Source organism: Echeneis naucrates, chromosome 13, assembly GCF_900963305.1.
Source record: "Echeneis naucrates chromosome 13, fEcheNa1.1, whole genome shotgun sequence".
NCBI lineage: Eukaryota > Metazoa > Chordata > Actinopteri > Carangiformes > Echeneidae > Echeneis > Echeneis naucrates.
The window spans coordinates 21,618,257-21,634,907 of NC_042523.1; the positions used below are offsets into that span (position 1 = coordinate 21,618,257).

Sequence of the window (16,651 nt, forward strand, 5' to 3'; positions counted from 1 at the left end):
TACTGTGTGTGTGTGTGTGTGTGTGTGTGTGTGCTGTAAGTACACAGCCACCTGACCTCCGTAATAGGGTTTGGGCTTTGATCTGCTCTCGGTCACCTGACACCACAGACACACACCCACACACACACACACACACACACGGTTGTCCTCCCCTCCACGGCTCCACCTCGCTCGGCGGGTGTGTGAAGAAGCTCCAGCCCGTTATTTCAAGGTTATCTCCTGCAGGAGCCCCACGTCCTGGATCCTATGGGAGTTCTGATAACCGCGGTGTTTCTCTGGGCTGCAGTCGGAGGTAAGATCGCATTCATTTAACAGCCACAGTGTGTGTGTGTGTGTGTGTGAATCCCCGGTCTCAGCTGCGCCGGTGGACAAACCGCATCCTTCACACACGGCCGCCTTTCTCTCCGCTTACCGACATGACACCAACCTTCCAGCCAAAGCAGAGGAGGCAGGAAAGATTTTCATCATTTCAGGGATCAGATTCTGGCTGTGCGCGTCCCCTGATGGCGGAAGCCTTCAGGAGAAACAGGAGCGCTGTTACATAATTTTCTGTGCGCCCACCGATGTGTTTGTCCTCCAGCCAGACGACGTTGGGAGACACATTTAACACATAGAAAAACACACACACACACACACCTGGTCGTATGGACTTCACACGTCTGGTTGAATAACACACATGACAGAGGAACGCGCCGGACAGGTGAGCCAAAAGGCGCAAACACGCGCCTGACGCGCGGCGACGCCACAAAACCGCGTTAATGAGTTAAACAGGTGAAGCTGCGCACCGGGTGTGAGGAGGAGGGGGGGGGGGTGGAAATAGGATTATTATTGGGGATGCAGTGGTGTTACGCGCACTGTTATGCAGCAACACATCAGGTAACCTACATACAGCGGCTGAAGCGTTAAATTGCATCTCTCTGCGGCAGCATGTGAGGGAACTACACGGCGCTGTACTCGTACTCTGGATGTGTTTGTAACACTGTTATTGTCAGCAAATGCCGCTGCAGCTCCACGATGAAACATTGAAATAACAAGGCTCAGCCTCCCCGGGTCCACACGGGCGATCCCGAGTCAGACTCCATGTTTTCAGTCCAAAGCCCCTCCGAGCATCCGACAACTGAACAGGAGCTTCTGCTCTCCTGATTTTTTTAACGTGAAAAAACCAGAGCCAATGACTGAGTTTAATATGGGCTGGATCACACACACACATTTACACCTGCCACTCCATCACATGCACTGTGGGCAGCTCACGTGTCAGTAATGGAGTTCACCACTGGTCCAAAGTATCAATAAGTCCTGTTGACTCTGATCTGTGTGTGCTGACTTTGAGCAGAGAGTTTGGATCTAAGTGACGGCATGTGTTATATCAGCGCCAAGGCCCAAGGAACCTGAATTATACACAGCACCTGTGTATCTGCTACATCTACTACTGAGCAGTTTCATACATTTTGTCTTTGGGGCTTAAATTTAGTCCAAATATTGGATGAAATGCTGTTTGATGAAGCTGATTTCATTAAAATAAAGATATCTTTAGGAAAAGTTGAGCAAAAAAACAAAACTAAAATATTTACTTGATGCATAGATACATAGAGATCAATGGAGTGGCTTTAAGAGAATCACAGTGGGTTTAATTGGCTGTATGATTTAATATTGCTTCATGTGAGTCCTTATTGTAGTAGACATACTTTTAGCTTGTGCTGACATTTAGATTCAGGAGGAAATGAAGATGCAGTAATTGAACAGCATTTCATTTTGCGCCTCAGTAAGTCCCCACACCCAATATATAACAATGAAAGAAAAGGTCGCAGACTTCAGGCTGAACATGCATTGTTATATAAAGTGACATTTAAGCGCTTGTTAGATTCAATGTATCTCCGTGAGAAAAGGTGCTGACGGCCCTGCTGAGTGTACCTTTAATGGTCTGCTGCTGGCAGGCTGGGATTTGGGACTGATTTAGCCCTGGTGGGACTCTAACTGTGAGATAAAGCCTCCGGGGCTGTCTGCATCCCACAGAGAGAGAGGGAGGGCAGGTTTAAGCTTCTTTGCTGTGTCGCTTTACCAAGATAACTGTGCTTAACCTTAATGAGGGAACAGCTCCACCCACACTCATGCACAGGCCGAGCACTGCAGAGGAACCGATTTGTTTGTGTGGCTCTGTTTCGGTAGTTTGGTTGCTGTTTGTTCTGCTGCAGAAATGCTCATGTTCATGTTGTACTCTTGTTCTCTCTACTCTCTTCTCGCCTTGTTCTTTTCCTCAGTGGGAAGCCGGCCAGTATCCTCACCTCTTGATAATGCAAAGGTCAAAGACAATTCCTTTTTATTTCCCCAATAATTCAACATATCTTTTTCTTGTTGCTTTGACACTAACTATGTGTTTTCTGTCCAGGTTGAATGTATTATTCAGGAGACACTGAATGAAGACAGGTCACGACATGACTGTGGCCCACAGCTGGCAGGTGAAGCCTCTAATGATCTGTCCAATACACAAGTGTTGTGTATTCTGCCCTTCTTTGTTTTATTTCCCTGTAAATTAAAGTAAATTGCTTTGGACTGTTTGCAAGCTACAGAATTTTTCAGGATTCATTTTTCAGTGACATAGCATTTATGTAATTTAACCATGAATATCAAGTCTTTTACCTTCTTTGATTGAATTTACAGTTTCTCTCTAATCTGTGATTGGTGTGTTGACACATTTATTTTGTTACATAACGTGTTTGTGTTAAGTGTGCATTATCTGCTGTGGTGGTGTGTTTAATGATCTGTGTGTTAATGTGCCTTTTCATTCTCTACAGGGGAACTCGATGAAGTGCAAAGACACCAGGGCCTGCTCAAAGAGCTGCAGAAGTTGGCTGACGATGGTAGACACACACACACACACATCCAAGCATTTCTTCACATCCTACTCTGAAACACTGACTATTGTGATCTGAATGTTGCAGAGAGAGAAAGGGAGCACAAGGATGGGAGAGAGAAGGAGGACTATGGGTACAGCTTGGCTGATGAGAAGAGCGACTTTGAGCAGAGGGACGAGGAGGAAGAGGAGCGGGAGGAGAGCGGCAGGACTAGCCTTGTGAAAAAGACTGAGGAAAAGATGGATGACAAGACAGAAAGAGACGACACCAAAGACAGCGTGATGGAGAGGCCGCGAATCGAAGACAGGGGGAGCAACGATGAGGAGGAGAGAGCCAAGGAGCTTGAGGAGCTGCTGGCTGAAGAGATCACCAAGAAAGGGAAGGAGGAGCGAAATGATGAGGAGCTGAAAGAACTACTGAAAGAGTTAAAAAAGAAGCGATATGAGGCGGTAAAAGAGAGGGCGATCCAGAAAGCCTCTGGAGCAGAGCAGCAGGAGGAGGAGGAGGAGGAGGACGAGGAGAAGGAGAAGGAGGAGAAGAAGGACAAAGGGAATGAAAGAGAAACAGCACAGGACTTGGAGAAGCAGAGGATAGAGGAGAGGAGAAAGAACGAGGTGGAGTTGATGGTGGAGAAGGAGAAGGTGGAGAAGGAGCTAAAGGAACTCCTCAAAGAGCAGGACAGCAAGAACAAACTGCAGCAGGAGAGGGAGAGGAAGGAGAAGCAGGAAGAGCTGGACGAACTTGTGAGGAAGATGAAGCGGGTGCAGGAGGAGGAGGAGCAGGAAACACAGGGCGGGACTAAGGAGGACGGGGGGAACGAAGCAGCAGTGGTGGAGGAGGAGAAGACTGAAAAAAAGGAGGGAGAGGGAGAAAAGGAGCTCGATGAGAAAGCGGAGAATGAAGTCAAGAAGGAGGCAACGGCGGTGAAAGAGCCGCAGCAGAAGAGAGTGATGGAGAAAGCAAGTGATGAGGCCACACGGCAGTTTGAGTGGGAGAGGTACAAGGATGAGGAGGAAGAGGAGGAAAATGGGGAGGATGAGGAGGATGAGGATGAGTACGTCAGAGAGGATGAGGAGGGGCAAGAGGAAGGAGGCGATGACGAGGGTGACGCCGAAGAAGATGAAGGGGAGGTATGTTTGGTAACACCACGTGTGTTACATTGAGCTTCTTGTTATTTGGTTTTACTTTGTATTTAGTGACAGCTCACAATTTACAGGTTAATTATTTAGTTACATGGAATGAATGAAACACTTAGTGGGTATTTGCTATTTGGTATTCAACCTACTCTCTTCTAAATGAATCAAAAATACAGCTGAGTCTGTTCTCAAAGAAAGATGAAGCTCGTTTTCCATCAGAGGGTCCTCATCGTTTGTTAGTAGTAGTCTTGGATCTTATCTAAACTCTAACTGTTGCCGTCACTGCATAATTGGTAATTCCATAATTTTTGTCATTCAGAGTCTTAATGAAGGTTGTCTAAATGCGGTAGTGTGATATCCAGAGTAAATACATATAGATGTTTGGTAAAGTCAATCCATTCCATCTGAAAAATGTCAAAACATGTAGATTATACAGCATTTATTTATTTTCATTGGTCTGAACTGAAGCTCAAATTGTAAAGCTGAATAATATACTAATGATGATAACTGCACAGTCCATGATAGCGATTCATCAAATGAGTTTGGTGTTAAACTTATCAAATATCTTAGATAATATATCACCGCTCACCAGCCTAGTTGGATATTATCTGTAGGGCACATAGAGCAGGGCGAAAGTTTGTTGCTAGGAAGGTAATCACTGAGTCTGGTCCATTTTTTGTCACACAAGTTTCTTGTGTTTTCTCTAAATGTTAATTTTGTGCGACACTGAGATTATAAATTTTACAATCTGGGGAAATATTTCATATGTACTAGGTACTTAAAAAGTGCCTACATTTATTTCTATGGTGGTCTGAACTACTCAAAGGGACTCAGTGAGTGTTTAATGTGTACCTCCATTGAATATTTAATTCACAGGAACAACCAGAATTGTCACTTTTCTCGTGTATTCTCATTTTTCTGTCTACAGGAGCTTCTGGAGATTGAAGCAGAGCTGCGCAAAGTCGCTGCAGAGCTGAGGGAGCTTCGCAGAGGATAAGACCCATGAGCACACATACACACACACACACACACACGCACATCAGACTGATAACCCCTTTGTTGCATTCACAGTCACACATTCAGCTGACACATTTTCCATTTAACAGCCTTCGAATCCCTTCAGCACTCAGTGAAACATGATCGGATGTGAATCTGTAAATGTAGTAGAAACTGTAAGACTGTTCTTTCAGTTTGCTCTTGGATCACCTGGGAAAAGCCTCGTCACTTTTTCCACAATGCCTATTTGAATGTTTCTCAATGTTGTGGAAAAAGTGACACATTTTTCCAAAGAATCTGAGCGCTGGTTGTGCCCATTGCTCACGTCCCCGTCTCTGTACCTGTAAATGCTGTTTGTGAGGTGAGCAGGTGATTTCACCTCGGTTGTAACCCGTCATGGATGCAAAGCATTCAGCACTTTTCATTCCCGTTAATTTTAAACTGCAGTTTACCAACCAAGCAAACACTATCATCTCTGAAATTTGGGTCGCCAATACTAGCAGTCAGTGTTCCCTACTATAAGTAATATGTGTATTTCAATATATATTTTGTGCAATAATTGATTACTATGTGTAAGCTGTTCCTGCTGTTTGACTGTTAAAGATATATATATACATATATATATCAATCACTAATATTGCACAGGAGTAAGTCATTATTTCCTCTTCATTTCTTTGATGATAAAAGTAGAAACAAGGATTGTGTTTTATTTGGCGTACGCACTGTTAAAACCAGACTGTTTGTGACGAACCGGGGTGACACAAACAAAATACATAAGTTTGTTGTGCGCATGGCAACAAGATGTGATGTACTTAGAGCTTACAAGGTCTAAAAGTGTCACCTCGGGTTCTCAGCCAGCTTTGCACTCTTATCTCAACAAGCCAAGGAAGAGCCGAGGGAAGAGGGAGACACTAAAGCCATTTTGTTGTCTTTGGTAACAGCAACACTGACAATAACATTTCTAAACGCTCAGTCCTGTTACTTCACAGTTTTCATGGCTGTCATGTCATTTGTGTAAATATCAGACATCATGGTCTGTAAGCCAAGGTCATAAGAAATAAGGAGTAACAGCGCCCCCAAGAGGACATTTTGTAGAAATGCACATGGTGCAGAATTAACAGGGTTACCAATGGAGGCCAACTTAACTGCAATAACACAATATAGACTACAGCACACATGAATGCAATAATTACTCAAGTAATTCATAATTTCATGTATTTTAATATGTAACTAAAGTGCATCATATAGTTATCATCTAGAAAATATGGTCTCTCTTTTTTTCTACACAGCCAAGATTTACAATACATTTATGTATTTGAACACTGGCGGAGTAGCCGGTCGATTTGTGTAAACACGTAGTAGTAACACACATGATCAGTCAACACTGATGAGCCCTATTGCTGTCTATTCCAAAGAGCAGGTGTTTGTTCACTTGAGAATAAATGGAAAAAAATATGAATGTACTGTAGTTTTCTTTTTCTGTAGAAGTGCAAAATGTTTCCGCAAAATGTATCTTACCAACAAGCAAGAACAGTGTAGGAAATGTCTGAAAAGGGGGGAAGGCGTGACACATTGGTCATAGAAGACATTTCAACTAACAGGAAAAAAAGAACTTCATTTGTAATATTACTGGTCAATCAAAGTTCTGTATTTTGTGCCTGCTGTATCTTCTTCTAAGCTACCTGTCAATCAATAAAGAAAGAGGATTAAACCATCATTTGTCACTGATTTTGTTGATCAACCTGCAAATAGAGGCACTTAAAAGCAGAACATTATTCGATTTAATGGCAGAGGAATGCAGTATAAAATCAAACTATATTAAAAATAAATAACCTCTTAGAATTTAAGCAAAGTGTTAAAACAGCTGAGTGTGGTCCCAAAAAAAAAAAAGCTTGTACCAGTGGCTTCTGTTGTTTGGGAGGCTGGTGAATCTCTACACAATCTGTGAGCTGTTCCTGAGGCGACTTAAAGGGCAGCAGATGGACCAACTGTGGTGTGTGTTGTCTTGGGAGAGCTAATAGCTCGGGGGCATTCAGACGTGTGTTTGTCCAACACTGATTCGATGTGGCTGAGCAGAGCGGAGAAAAACTGGGGCACTCCCTCGTACCCTGGCGGAGAAAGAGGAAGGTTTCAAAACATCAGCGCGTCCTGTGTGTGTGTGTGAGTGCAGATGCAGTACCTGGGAAGATGTTGATGTCGATGACGGTGAGGGTGTGCGTGTGTATGTTGATGATGACGTCCACTCCAAACAGGGCCATGCCCAGCTGAGCTCGGAGCTCTCTGACCAGGGCGGCCACAGCCTGGGAGCTCAGAGGAGGCAGGCACGGCATCTGTTCGTCCAGCTTGGAGAGAGAGAGAGAGAGGGGGGGGGGGGGACATTTCAGGGTGGATTTTAGCCTCATTAGAAACAATTCAAAAACCAATGAATATCACATTTTCACATTACTTAATGACACAGCCCATTAGGTGCCGGTGTCACTCAACCAAAATGATTTAGGGAATATGAGTGTTTCAATGTGAGAAAAAGACATTTTCTTGAACTGAAAATTATATTTCAGCACCATTTCTAATACTCACAGCTGTGAGATCAGAGCTTGACTCTGGCTTGGACACCTGATGGCTATTGAAGAAGATGGTTTCCCTGTCTGGATGAAAAGAGAAGCAAACTACAGTGGATACACAGAAAATTTGGGTAATAGTGAAAAATGAAGCGGAATGCATAGATAAAGACATAGCAGGATAAGACAAAAAAGAAAAGTAAAGACAAGATGGAGAAGGAAAAGAGGGCAAGATAGGGATGGAAAAGGAAAGAATACATCTGATATATCTGTTCACGGGGTGCAAACTGACCGCAAGGACCGGAGGGGAAGTTCTTGAGTGAGGGTCTTTCCACGCAGAAGTGTTTTTCTCCTACCACAAAGACCTTGTGCAGAATAGCTCCGTGGTTGACGAAGCTCTGCAGCACACAGGGAGGATGGATATCAGCCAGACAACCTACACTGAAGATCAGCGACATCTGCAGGACACAGAGTAGAGACAGGCAACAACAGGGCACATAAACAACTCTGAGTGCATACAACAACACACAAACATGACTTCATAGTCATTAGGGGAAAAGTGGAAAAAAAATAAAAAAATCAAGAACAAATCTAACCATGTACCTCATGGGAAAACGAGCCATGTGCCACTCTAGTTTTGCAGACTGGGGTCAACAGAGAAAAGAGGACGTTACTCCGACATACCTCATGAGAGGAGTAAGAAGTAAATTCAGCAGTGTGAAAACTATACACGACAATGAAATGCTGGAGAATTAACACCTTGCTGACCACAAAGCTAGTTCAGAGAAATAACAATGTATGAATACTCTTTTTTTTTTTTTTTTTTACAGCTGATGAGCTGTTAGGCTTTAAGTATAGACAATAAGTAACTAAGAGCTTACATTTGGACCCAATTGCTTACATATGAAGTGGATTTGTAACAAATCAACAAGCTAAAAAGCATATAATTATTCACATAAACAAAATGGAAGAGTGAGTAAAAGAGAGAACAAGCCTAGAGACAGAGGGTGAACTGACTAAGAGGAAAACTGAGGCCCTGGGCCATCACAGCGTGCTGGATGGATGACAGGTCACTGGCACTGTGGACCTCGAGATAAGGTGGACTGCAGATACGCCAGTCTGTGAAGCAGACCAAGTAAGGCTGTTGTTAACATCTATCACCAACGGTTGGTCACAGTTACTGTGCCTTGAAATCCACACTTCACCTCGGAGCGCATTGTGCAACTTGCTCATGATCCTGTAGGAGGCAAAGCGGTCTAGTAGTTTGGTCATAGCAGGCAAGGGGTCCAGAAGAACAGTGTTGGGATGAGCTGACACGAAACTCTGTGACACAACAGGCAGAGAGAGTAGACAGATATCAGCATTACACACATTTCCCCCTATGGTGCAGCAGTCCACCGTGAACACCCGAGAAGCCTACCTGTCGAGCCTTACCTGAAAGTTAGAGAGCAGCTGCTGCGATTGGCTGTCGTGCTCAGCCTCCACGATGACGTCAGACAGCTTGTGAACGATGACGTCAAAGGGCCCCTGGGGTGCCAGCGGCTGAGTGAGGTCAATCTGCAGCAGATTTTCAAAAAAATGACTTCATTTGCATCACCCAATGTTTTCACCAAACACCGGAAGTGGAGTCCAAACTATGGCCACATCGGTCCGCTCAAAAAAAAAAAAAACAACAACAAATTAAAAAATTTTAAATTAAGTGTCAAACTTTACAGCACGAAATCTCCGTTGCTTTTATTTTATTTTATTTTATTTTATTCAGATATAAACCTGAGCACAGTTGGGGGCGTGGCCGCTCACCTGCCCGGCGCCACCTGAGCTGCTGGCTCGGGTCCCTGAACGCCGCTTTTCGGACGCTTTCGCGATGTTTTAGGGAGATTTTTCATGGAAATATTGGACAAACAATAAGACCACCGACGAGATAAAGGTGAGTAACTCTAAGCCCCTTTAGTTTGAAGTGAAAAACAGGATGGCGTTGTTTTTATTTACATCAAGTCATTTAAACGTAGTTCATTAGCTTAGCCGTTAACTAGCAAAAGGATTAGCATTGGGTTAGCATCTTGTGCACCTGTGCTAGCAATGCAAACAGGGAGTGTGTGTGTGTGAGAGAAAGAGAGAGAGACTATGTTAATTTGTAGATTTTGAAAGTCCCACCATCGTACCCAACATGTTGTGGTGTCGTCAAAGTACCAAAGTGTAACTCTACCAAATGCTATCGCGTTCTTCTTGAAACTATTTTGAGTCTTTCCAGCTTCCGTCTCTCACTAATCAGGTGACATCCAGGAGGGGACTCGGTCATTTCAAAGTTTTATATTTAGGAGAAAAAAAAATATTATTATTATTATTATTATTATTATTATTATTATTATTAATTATTATATTTAAATATATATATATATATATATATATTTTCTGGGCTTCTGTCTTTAGCCGACCTTAAAAAAAGGTTAATTTTTTTTTTTTTTTTTTGGCTGACACACTTTTTTTTTTTTTTTTTTTGGCCGATCTCAGCAGAATAAAAACTCAGGTGTAACTAACAACACAAAGGAAAGCCCTGTTAAACAGCAGGGTGTTGCAGGCCTACACCGATTCATGTTATTAGTTGCACCTGATGTTTCAGGAAACGCACTTTCTTTGGGGTGTGTCTGTTGAGCTACTTACTTTTTTTTTTGGTTATAGTGTCATCCAAAATCAACTGGGAATCACATAGTGCCGTAACATATTTGTCTTCTTCTGGCTTCCTCTGCTTCTCTTGAACTGTGAATAAGATCTGTGCTCACTCCCAAAAATTGTACATGACCCTACTAACCTAACCTTTACACATCTGCACTCTTTTTACATGGCAACATGTTTTTATGTGAACTCATGAATCCACCATTCTTGACAACAATGCTTTCCTCTCATGACATATACTGACCGATGTGTGATAAAGCGTTAATAATGTGGGCAAGGTTATTGTTCGTGTGCTCATAGCAGGTACAATCAGACAACCTTTGTTTGGGGCTGCAGGTGGCTTTGACATGGATTACAAAAGTTGTGGACATCTTTATGTGACGCGTGCGAGTGTGCACTGTTCCCAGCTACTGTCATTCTTTAACTATCTCCTCTCTGTAGCAACCTTTTGTTTAACCTCTTGTATGAATAAGACATCTTGCTATGTGTGTGGGCGTGTGTGGGCAAATATGCTCTTAGACTTATTTATGACTATACACTGAGGCAACAAAGGACAGACTGATATCCTCTGATATTGATTTCATGCTTATGTTGAGACAAACACTTACCTCAACCACCTCCACTTCATGGGTCCTGTGGGGAAAATACTGAAATCTTAATATCTAACCAGAATTGACAATGAGCGTGAACATATTGTTCACATTATTATCTGTTCATAGACAATATGGGTGTTGCCTCTTCTAATAACAGGATAATTACACTCTCCATTGTATAAGCACCTGTTGGTGAAAGGACAGACATTTTAAATGAAAAGTCCAAAGTCAACTTACGCACAGAAAGCTGCGAAAGCGTCCAAGTTCATCCTCCTGCGCTTCTTATCGCTGAGACAGAAGCCGACCCTGCGGCCCGACATTGGGCTGTGTGTCCGGGGGCCACCAGCAGCCAAATGACAGCAGCCACGGACTGACACAGGGAGGGGTGTGCGGGTTGGTGCCTCGCTCCTGTCCATCCAACCCACCCTCCCTCCTCCTCCTCCTCCTCCTCCTCTCCCCTTCAAACTTTACGCTCTCATGTGTCCAAACCAAATCTCCGGTGTCTGTCTCTCACGCTGCTCCTCTCCGGATGAAGAACCAGAGAGGGCCAGTCTAACTGGGAGAGTCATTTGACTTCCTTATTGCTGGCGGCGGATAATTATGAGGAGAGAGGCCGCTCATGGAGCTGCACCTCTCGGCCTCAGCAGGCAGCAAATGAAAGAGAAAGTAAAACTTTTCTGCAAGGGGGGGAAGTGGCTCCATTTAGCCTGCTTATCCACCAGCACCAGCAGCACAGTCATGCTACTCCCTCTGAACTAAGCCTCCAGATTAAAGAATAATAATCGACCCGTCCGGTTATCAGATATTCAGGTAACATCCGAGTTCACCTGAGGTCGCGCGGACAGAGAGGAAAATGTCGCGCGGTTCAAACGCAGGTTTCGACCGACACATCACCATATTTTCACCGGAGGGCCGCCTCTACCAAGTCGGTAAGACAAACGTTTTCTCCGGGGTCCTCTTTCTCTTTTTGGATTCATCCATTGATTTATTTATTTTTAGCTAGGCTGGTTGTGTCGTTACTGCACAACAGACAACTGTTAAAGATTACACAGTTGACAAATGTAAGAGTCACACAAACGGCCTCACAAAGAGCATCTTGTAGCTAAAGGGATTAGCTCTGTGTGCAACATTTGGCTTCCGACATGTTGCTTTTATATGATACATAAGTTTTATTTCTTAATTTGTTTATTTTTAACAGCACAAGTTAAGTTATGCCCCACAAAATGTAAGTTTTGACTGATTAAAAAGTTTAAACGTGTTTCTTAGTTATGAGTAGTTCCTGTTAGTGACTTGAGCCACACGTGTGATACTTCAGTAAATCTATCTTTGTTAATTCTGTCATTTTATTCTGTCACACTGAAGATGTTTTCATTGTGTTTTATTCTCTTGTTATCTGTCCTGCAGAGTATGCCTTCAAAGCCATCTCCCAGAGCGGGCTGACATCTGTGGGGGTCCGAGGGACAGACAGTGCTGTGGTGGTTACACAAAAGAAAGTGCCTGTAAGATATTACCCACCACATGCACACACAAACATTGACTAGGAGGCTGATGGTCATGGTTAAAGGGCAGCAGTGAAGCCAAACAGAGTCATGACTCCAAATGTATAAACGGCATGCTGCTGTAATGCCATTACTCACATTGCCAAGCCAGAAACTATTTTAATTATGGCAAATTTGTATGACAAACACAAGGAGGAGAGAATGATAACATTTTCAGTCACCTCCTGTAAGTTTAATCATCTTAATCATCTTTGGGTGGATGCTGACTATTTTTGTTTAAATCATCTCAAAACTGAATTGCAATGACCAAGCAAGAGATTGGTTAACCGTTGCAACTTTTACTCAATATAAAACTTCTAACAATTTAGTGAGAATTCAGGTTCCAAATAGGAGACAGACATTTGATTTATATATTTTACCAGCACAAACAAATTCAGTGTCTTTACAGTTTATTAGTTAGTGATCAGTATTTACATTTAACTGCGGATACTGTAGCTCCCTGGTAATGTCAGCTGAAATATTAATGCTTCTTGGTGCTACATTTCTATGTGAGGTGACTGTGACGTTTCTCGCCCATAGGACAAGCTGCTGGACTCGGCCACCGTGACCAACATGTTCAAACTAACCCCTCGCATCGGCTGTGTGATGACTGGGCACAACGGTGTGTATTCAGCACATGCACAGCATATCATCAGGGTTAAGATGGCTCTGTTGTATCTCATGTCAAGGGGTCATGACACAACATGAAGACCTCTTGTTCCTCAACTCCAAAGTAGTTTTGGTTTTTAAAAGCAGGCAGGGACAAATCAGGAACAAGTTCCAACCTTGCTCAGATCTAGCTGCATTCATTTGCATCACAACATTTCATTAGAGCAGTGACACAAAAATGCAATTGCCATTTTTGTTTCATTAAATAAAGATGAGTATTTTCCATTTTATCCAATGAATCCATTAGATCTCAGACAGATATGCTGTTTAATGAGCAGTAGAGCTTATTATTTTAAAGGATGTTCTTGGTAACTCTGGATGTAAAATTGATTTGATATTTTATAGAAAGCCTGACATTATGTCTAAGAGTCTCTGTGTTCTGTGTTGCGCAGCGGACAGTCGTTCTCAGGTCCACCGGGCACGGGTGGAAGCGGGAGAATGGAAATACAAGTTTGGTTATGACATCAATGCGGACATGCTGTGTCGTCGGTTGGCTGATATCTCCCAGGTCTACACACAAAATGCTGAGATGAGACCTCTAGGCTGCTGTGAGTTTTTGTTTTTTTTCTCTCTGACTTTCCTTAACATAAATCTTCTCATACAAAAACCACCACCACAAAAACAAATCAATTTTAATTTTAGAAGATATTTACCAAAATGTGACCACGCAGGAAATGAATTCTTCTGAAGATAGGGACATCTCACTTCAATGACATGCAGAAGATTTTTCTGTTTTGTTTTTTTTTTTGTTGTTGTTTTTTGTTTTACTCCAAGGATGTTACTGTCCCTCAAACCCACTCTTAATCCCCATCTGCTCTTCTTTCAGGTATGATGATGGTGGCTGTCGACCCCCAGCAGGGACCCGTCCTGTATAAATGTGACCCGGCAGGTTACTACTGTGGCTTCAGAGCCACAGCAGTTGGGGTCAAGCAGACAGAGGCCACCAGCTACCTGGAGAAGAAACTCAAGAAGAAGCCTGAGCTGACCCACGACAGGACAGTACAGGTGGAGTAAACACAAATGGACATGGATTTTGCAAATATGACAGTCTTGTTATGAAGTATTGATATGATACATACATTTGTCAGTCAAAAAAAATTGTAGTTTGGTCATTACAAAGCTTGAACAAAATGATGAATTTGTACCTGTTCACTTGGCATAGATGTTTTAATATAAGACAGTCAAAGATTACTTACCCTGTCCATAAGATGCTTTCACTGTTTTTCACTGTCTGTGAATGTATCCTGTATCCAGGAAGGGGTTCAAGGTATCTTTCTGCTAAATGCATGTACAGGCTGTGATAATAGCAGATAGTGGCCACATTTCTGTCTCTAAAGATGTCCGTAATGGATGCTGGTTGTGTTGGCTAACAAGCCAAGCGGAGAACTCACTTGAGCTTTTAATTTGCTGCCTCAGATGTCACCCAGTTTGACAGCAAGAGTTGAATGTAACTGTTTGTCTCCTTCATGTGTTGAGAATCTTTTTTGCACTTGTGAAGAATTAAGCTTTTGATGCATTTGGCCTGTTCTCTTCATTAGTGAACTGGCGTATCAGCCTTTGTTTGGTAGGATGTTTCACACTCTGCTTTTTGATAGTCATTGTCAGGATGACCCAGTCATTTCAGCACCCCATGGTGAATTGTTTATTTTTAATTTGCTGCTGCTGTTTTCTGGTCTTGCTTTTGTAATCATGGTTCCTGCCTGTGTTTCCAGTTGGCTATATCTTGTCTAGGTTCTGTCCTGGCTGTGGACTTTAAGTCTACTGAGCTGGAGGTTGGCGTTGTTACCAAAGACAAACCCAAATTCAGGTAACTGGAGTCGTACTCTTACTGTCTAATCAGGAGATGTGAAGAGACTGAGTGTTTACTGTACTGCTTACATAATGTATGTTTGAGTGCATTCAGACATTATTTGTCTCATACTTTTGTCACCTCTGCAGTTTAAAAACTTGCATTGTAGCCTGCTTCATCACTCCCCATTTTTAACTTTTGTTTTCACTTTTTGTGTCTCTCTTCTACATCCACTTTCTGTAGGACACTGTCAGAAGCAGAGATTGAAGTCCACCTGGTCGCTATAGCAGAACGCGAGTAAAGGTGCCCTCACAAGCATCAGACCAGCATTTCATTTTCAGTGTGCTCGATTTAGCCCAATGAAACAACATTGTAACTGTATGATGCACACAACTACATTCCCTTTTAATCAGTATGACCAGAAGGTAAGCCATGCACTGCTGAAGAAGGAGCTGGTGTGATGCTTTATACTTATTTAGATATTTCCAACGGGCTTTTTTTTTTTATTCACTATACTTTAGGAAGATGATGTTAAGGCATATTGAACCATCTGTGCAATATGACACAGTTTACTTTAGCTGGGATGTCTAACATTTGTCATTCAGCTTAATTCAACACTTTCTGTTTAACAACCACCAACGTTGTAAAATTGCAGTTAAAATGTCCATCCGAGTCATTGTCAACCTCTTTGAAACAAGTGTGATAATAAAATAGAAAGGTAATTGGAAACTGTTTTGCCGTTTTTGCTTTAGATGCAATAGTTAAAATGTATTGACCTTTTATCACTCAAATGTAGAAATGGTTGTAGTTTATGTGCCAAATTTTTTGCCAAAATATGTCCTGAAAAAACAACCTTCTTGTTGAACAGCAGATGGCCTCAGTGAGGTTGTAATGTCAGAGAACTGGATACGAACTGTTAATTCCACTATTGGCTCCACCAGATCGTGCTTTTGGAGTTGGAAATGATCAAATGCAGTGGTCATTTTAGCAGCAGCAATCTTACTGGCTATCATTTTATGAAATTAATCATTCATGCTTCCATGCCTGTGCTTGTCACATGTTGCATGATAGCCAAATTTCCTTTGTATGATCACTAGATGGCAGTGTTGCCTGTTCCTAACGCACCCTGAGCCTTTCATAACAGAATGCAAAGTTTCTGTTTGTACCTTTCTATTTAGGGAAATCTATTTTGACTTGTGTAAACAATTACACTTCCAAGTCTTCAGCGTTTGCGTGTGTTTGTCAGACAGTAAATCTTGGTGTGACCTCTTATGTGTGTCTCTGTGGGCATCCATCAGTCTCAGCTTCCTCCACAGTGAGTTCACAGTCTGAGCATACAGATAAATGTCCATTTCAATTATCGATCATTAATTGTAGTCTTAGTGCAAAAGACTAAATGGACACATGCAGTTAAATGTGAGCCCAAAGAATGACAGAACAACAATGAGAGTCTTTTCTTTTATTAACAGCAGAAGGTAACACATTGTGGGAAAACAAAATGCTTACAGAGCTTGATTATTTTTTTCAGGGATGACATTATTTCAAATGATTAAATGGCAATATTATTCTCTACTTAACATCTTAAAGGCCTCTATTTTTACTTACCTGCACGGCAAACATTGTTAGATGACACAATGTGAATAAGAGCAGTACATGTTGTTTTTGTTTTTGTTTTTTTTTTTAAATACGTCTTTTCTGTGCATTTGTGATTGTGGATATAAATCTGCAGGATCAGGGCCTCAGTTCCTGACAATTTTAAAAAGCTGAGGATGGCTTTGATTTTTAGTAGTCCAAGTAATTTCAAATATAGACCTGTGAGACAGACAGACAGTAGTCTGAGTCCTCAG

The 16,651-nt window shown here is 42.3% G+C and overlaps 3 protein-coding genes across 3 annotated transcripts; 2 read left to right on the plus strand and 1 right to left on the minus strand.

The window, feature by feature from the left end:
* The first annotated feature begins 129 nt into the window (after nucleotides 1–129).
* LOC115052763 (trichohyalin) lies at nucleotides 130–6,695 on the plus strand. The gene is made up of 6 exons (XM_029517082.1): nucleotides 130–292; nucleotides 2,259–2,299; nucleotides 2,387–2,456; nucleotides 2,793–2,858; nucleotides 2,940–3,982; nucleotides 4,917–6,695. Exons 1-6 carry the CDS (start codon nucleotides 247–249, stop codon nucleotides 4,983–4,985), a joined length of 1,335 nt encoding a protein of 444 aa, XP_029372942.1. The 5' UTR covers nucleotides 130–246; the 3' UTR covers nucleotides 4,986–6,695.
* On the minus strand, nucleotides 5,901–11,441 carry LOC115052764 (inositol-tetrakisphosphate 1-kinase-like). Its single transcript, XM_029517083.1, has 10 exons — nucleotides 11,046–11,441; nucleotides 10,824–10,848; nucleotides 8,977–9,099; nucleotides 8,748–8,865; nucleotides 8,560–8,661; nucleotides 8,146–8,186; nucleotides 7,835–8,000; nucleotides 7,562–7,629; nucleotides 7,164–7,326; nucleotides 5,901–7,092 (listed from the first exon to the last, which is right to left on the minus strand). Exons 1-10 carry the CDS (start codon nucleotides 11,222–11,224, stop codon nucleotides 6,950–6,952), a joined length of 1,128 nt encoding a protein of 375 aa, XP_029372943.1. The 5' UTR covers nucleotides 11,225–11,441; the 3' UTR covers nucleotides 5,901–6,949.
* Nucleotides 11,309–15,533, plus strand: LOC115052765 (proteasome subunit alpha type-6-like). The gene is made up of 7 exons (XM_029517084.1): nucleotides 11,309–11,737; nucleotides 12,213–12,307; nucleotides 12,887–12,968; nucleotides 13,408–13,563; nucleotides 13,842–14,020; nucleotides 14,728–14,822; nucleotides 15,048–15,533. The coding sequence occupies exons 1-7, from the start codon at nucleotides 11,662–11,664 to the stop codon at nucleotides 15,103–15,105; spliced, it is 741 nt and encodes a 246-aa protein (XP_029372944.1). The 5' UTR covers nucleotides 11,309–11,661; the 3' UTR covers nucleotides 15,106–15,533.
* Nucleotides 15,534–16,651: the final 1,118 nt, after the last annotated feature.

What these genes read in the sequence shown, in the direction of transcription:
- LOC115052765 (XM_029517084.1), top strand. Translation starts at nt 11,662, where the DNA reads ATGTCGCGCGGTTCAAACGCAGGTTTCGACCGACACATCACCATATTT. An exon ending in GGGCCGCCTCTACCAAGTCG is followed by an intron (nt 11,738 to 12,212) that starts GTAAGACAAACG and finishes TCTGTCCTGCAG; the next exon opens with AGTATGCCTTCAAAGCCATC. An exon ending in CCCACGACAGGACAGTACAG is followed by an intron (nt 14,021 to 14,727) that starts GTGGAGTAAACA and finishes CTGTGTTTCCAG; the next exon opens with TTGGCTATATCTTGTCTAGG.
- LOC115052764 (XM_029517083.1), bottom strand. Translation starts at nt 11,224, where the DNA reads ATGGACAGGAGCGAGGCACCAACCCGCACACCCCTCCCTGTGTCAGTC. An exon ending in ATGAAGTGGAGGTGGTTGAG is followed by an intron (nt 9,100 to 10,823) that starts GTAAGTGTTTGT and finishes AATCTGCTGCAG; the next exon opens with ATTGACCTCACTCAGCCGCT. An exon ending in GTTGCACAATGCGCTCCGAG is followed by an intron (nt 8,662 to 8,747) that starts GTGAAGTGTGGA and finishes TCTGCTTCACAG; the next exon opens with ACTGGCGTATCTGCAGTCCA.
- LOC115052763 (XM_029517082.1), top strand. Translation starts at nt 247, where the DNA reads ATGGGAGTTCTGATAACCGCGGTGTTTCTCTGGGCTGCAGTCGGAG. An exon ending in TCTCTGGGCTGCAGTCGGAG is followed by an intron (nt 293 to 2,258) that starts GTAAGATCGCAT and finishes TCTTTTCCTCAG; the next exon opens with TGGGAAGCCGGCCAGTATCC. An exon ending in CTGTGGCCCACAGCTGGCAG is followed by an intron (nt 2,457 to 2,792) that starts GTGAAGCCTCTA and finishes CATTCTCTACAG; the next exon opens with GGGAACTCGATGAAGTGCAA.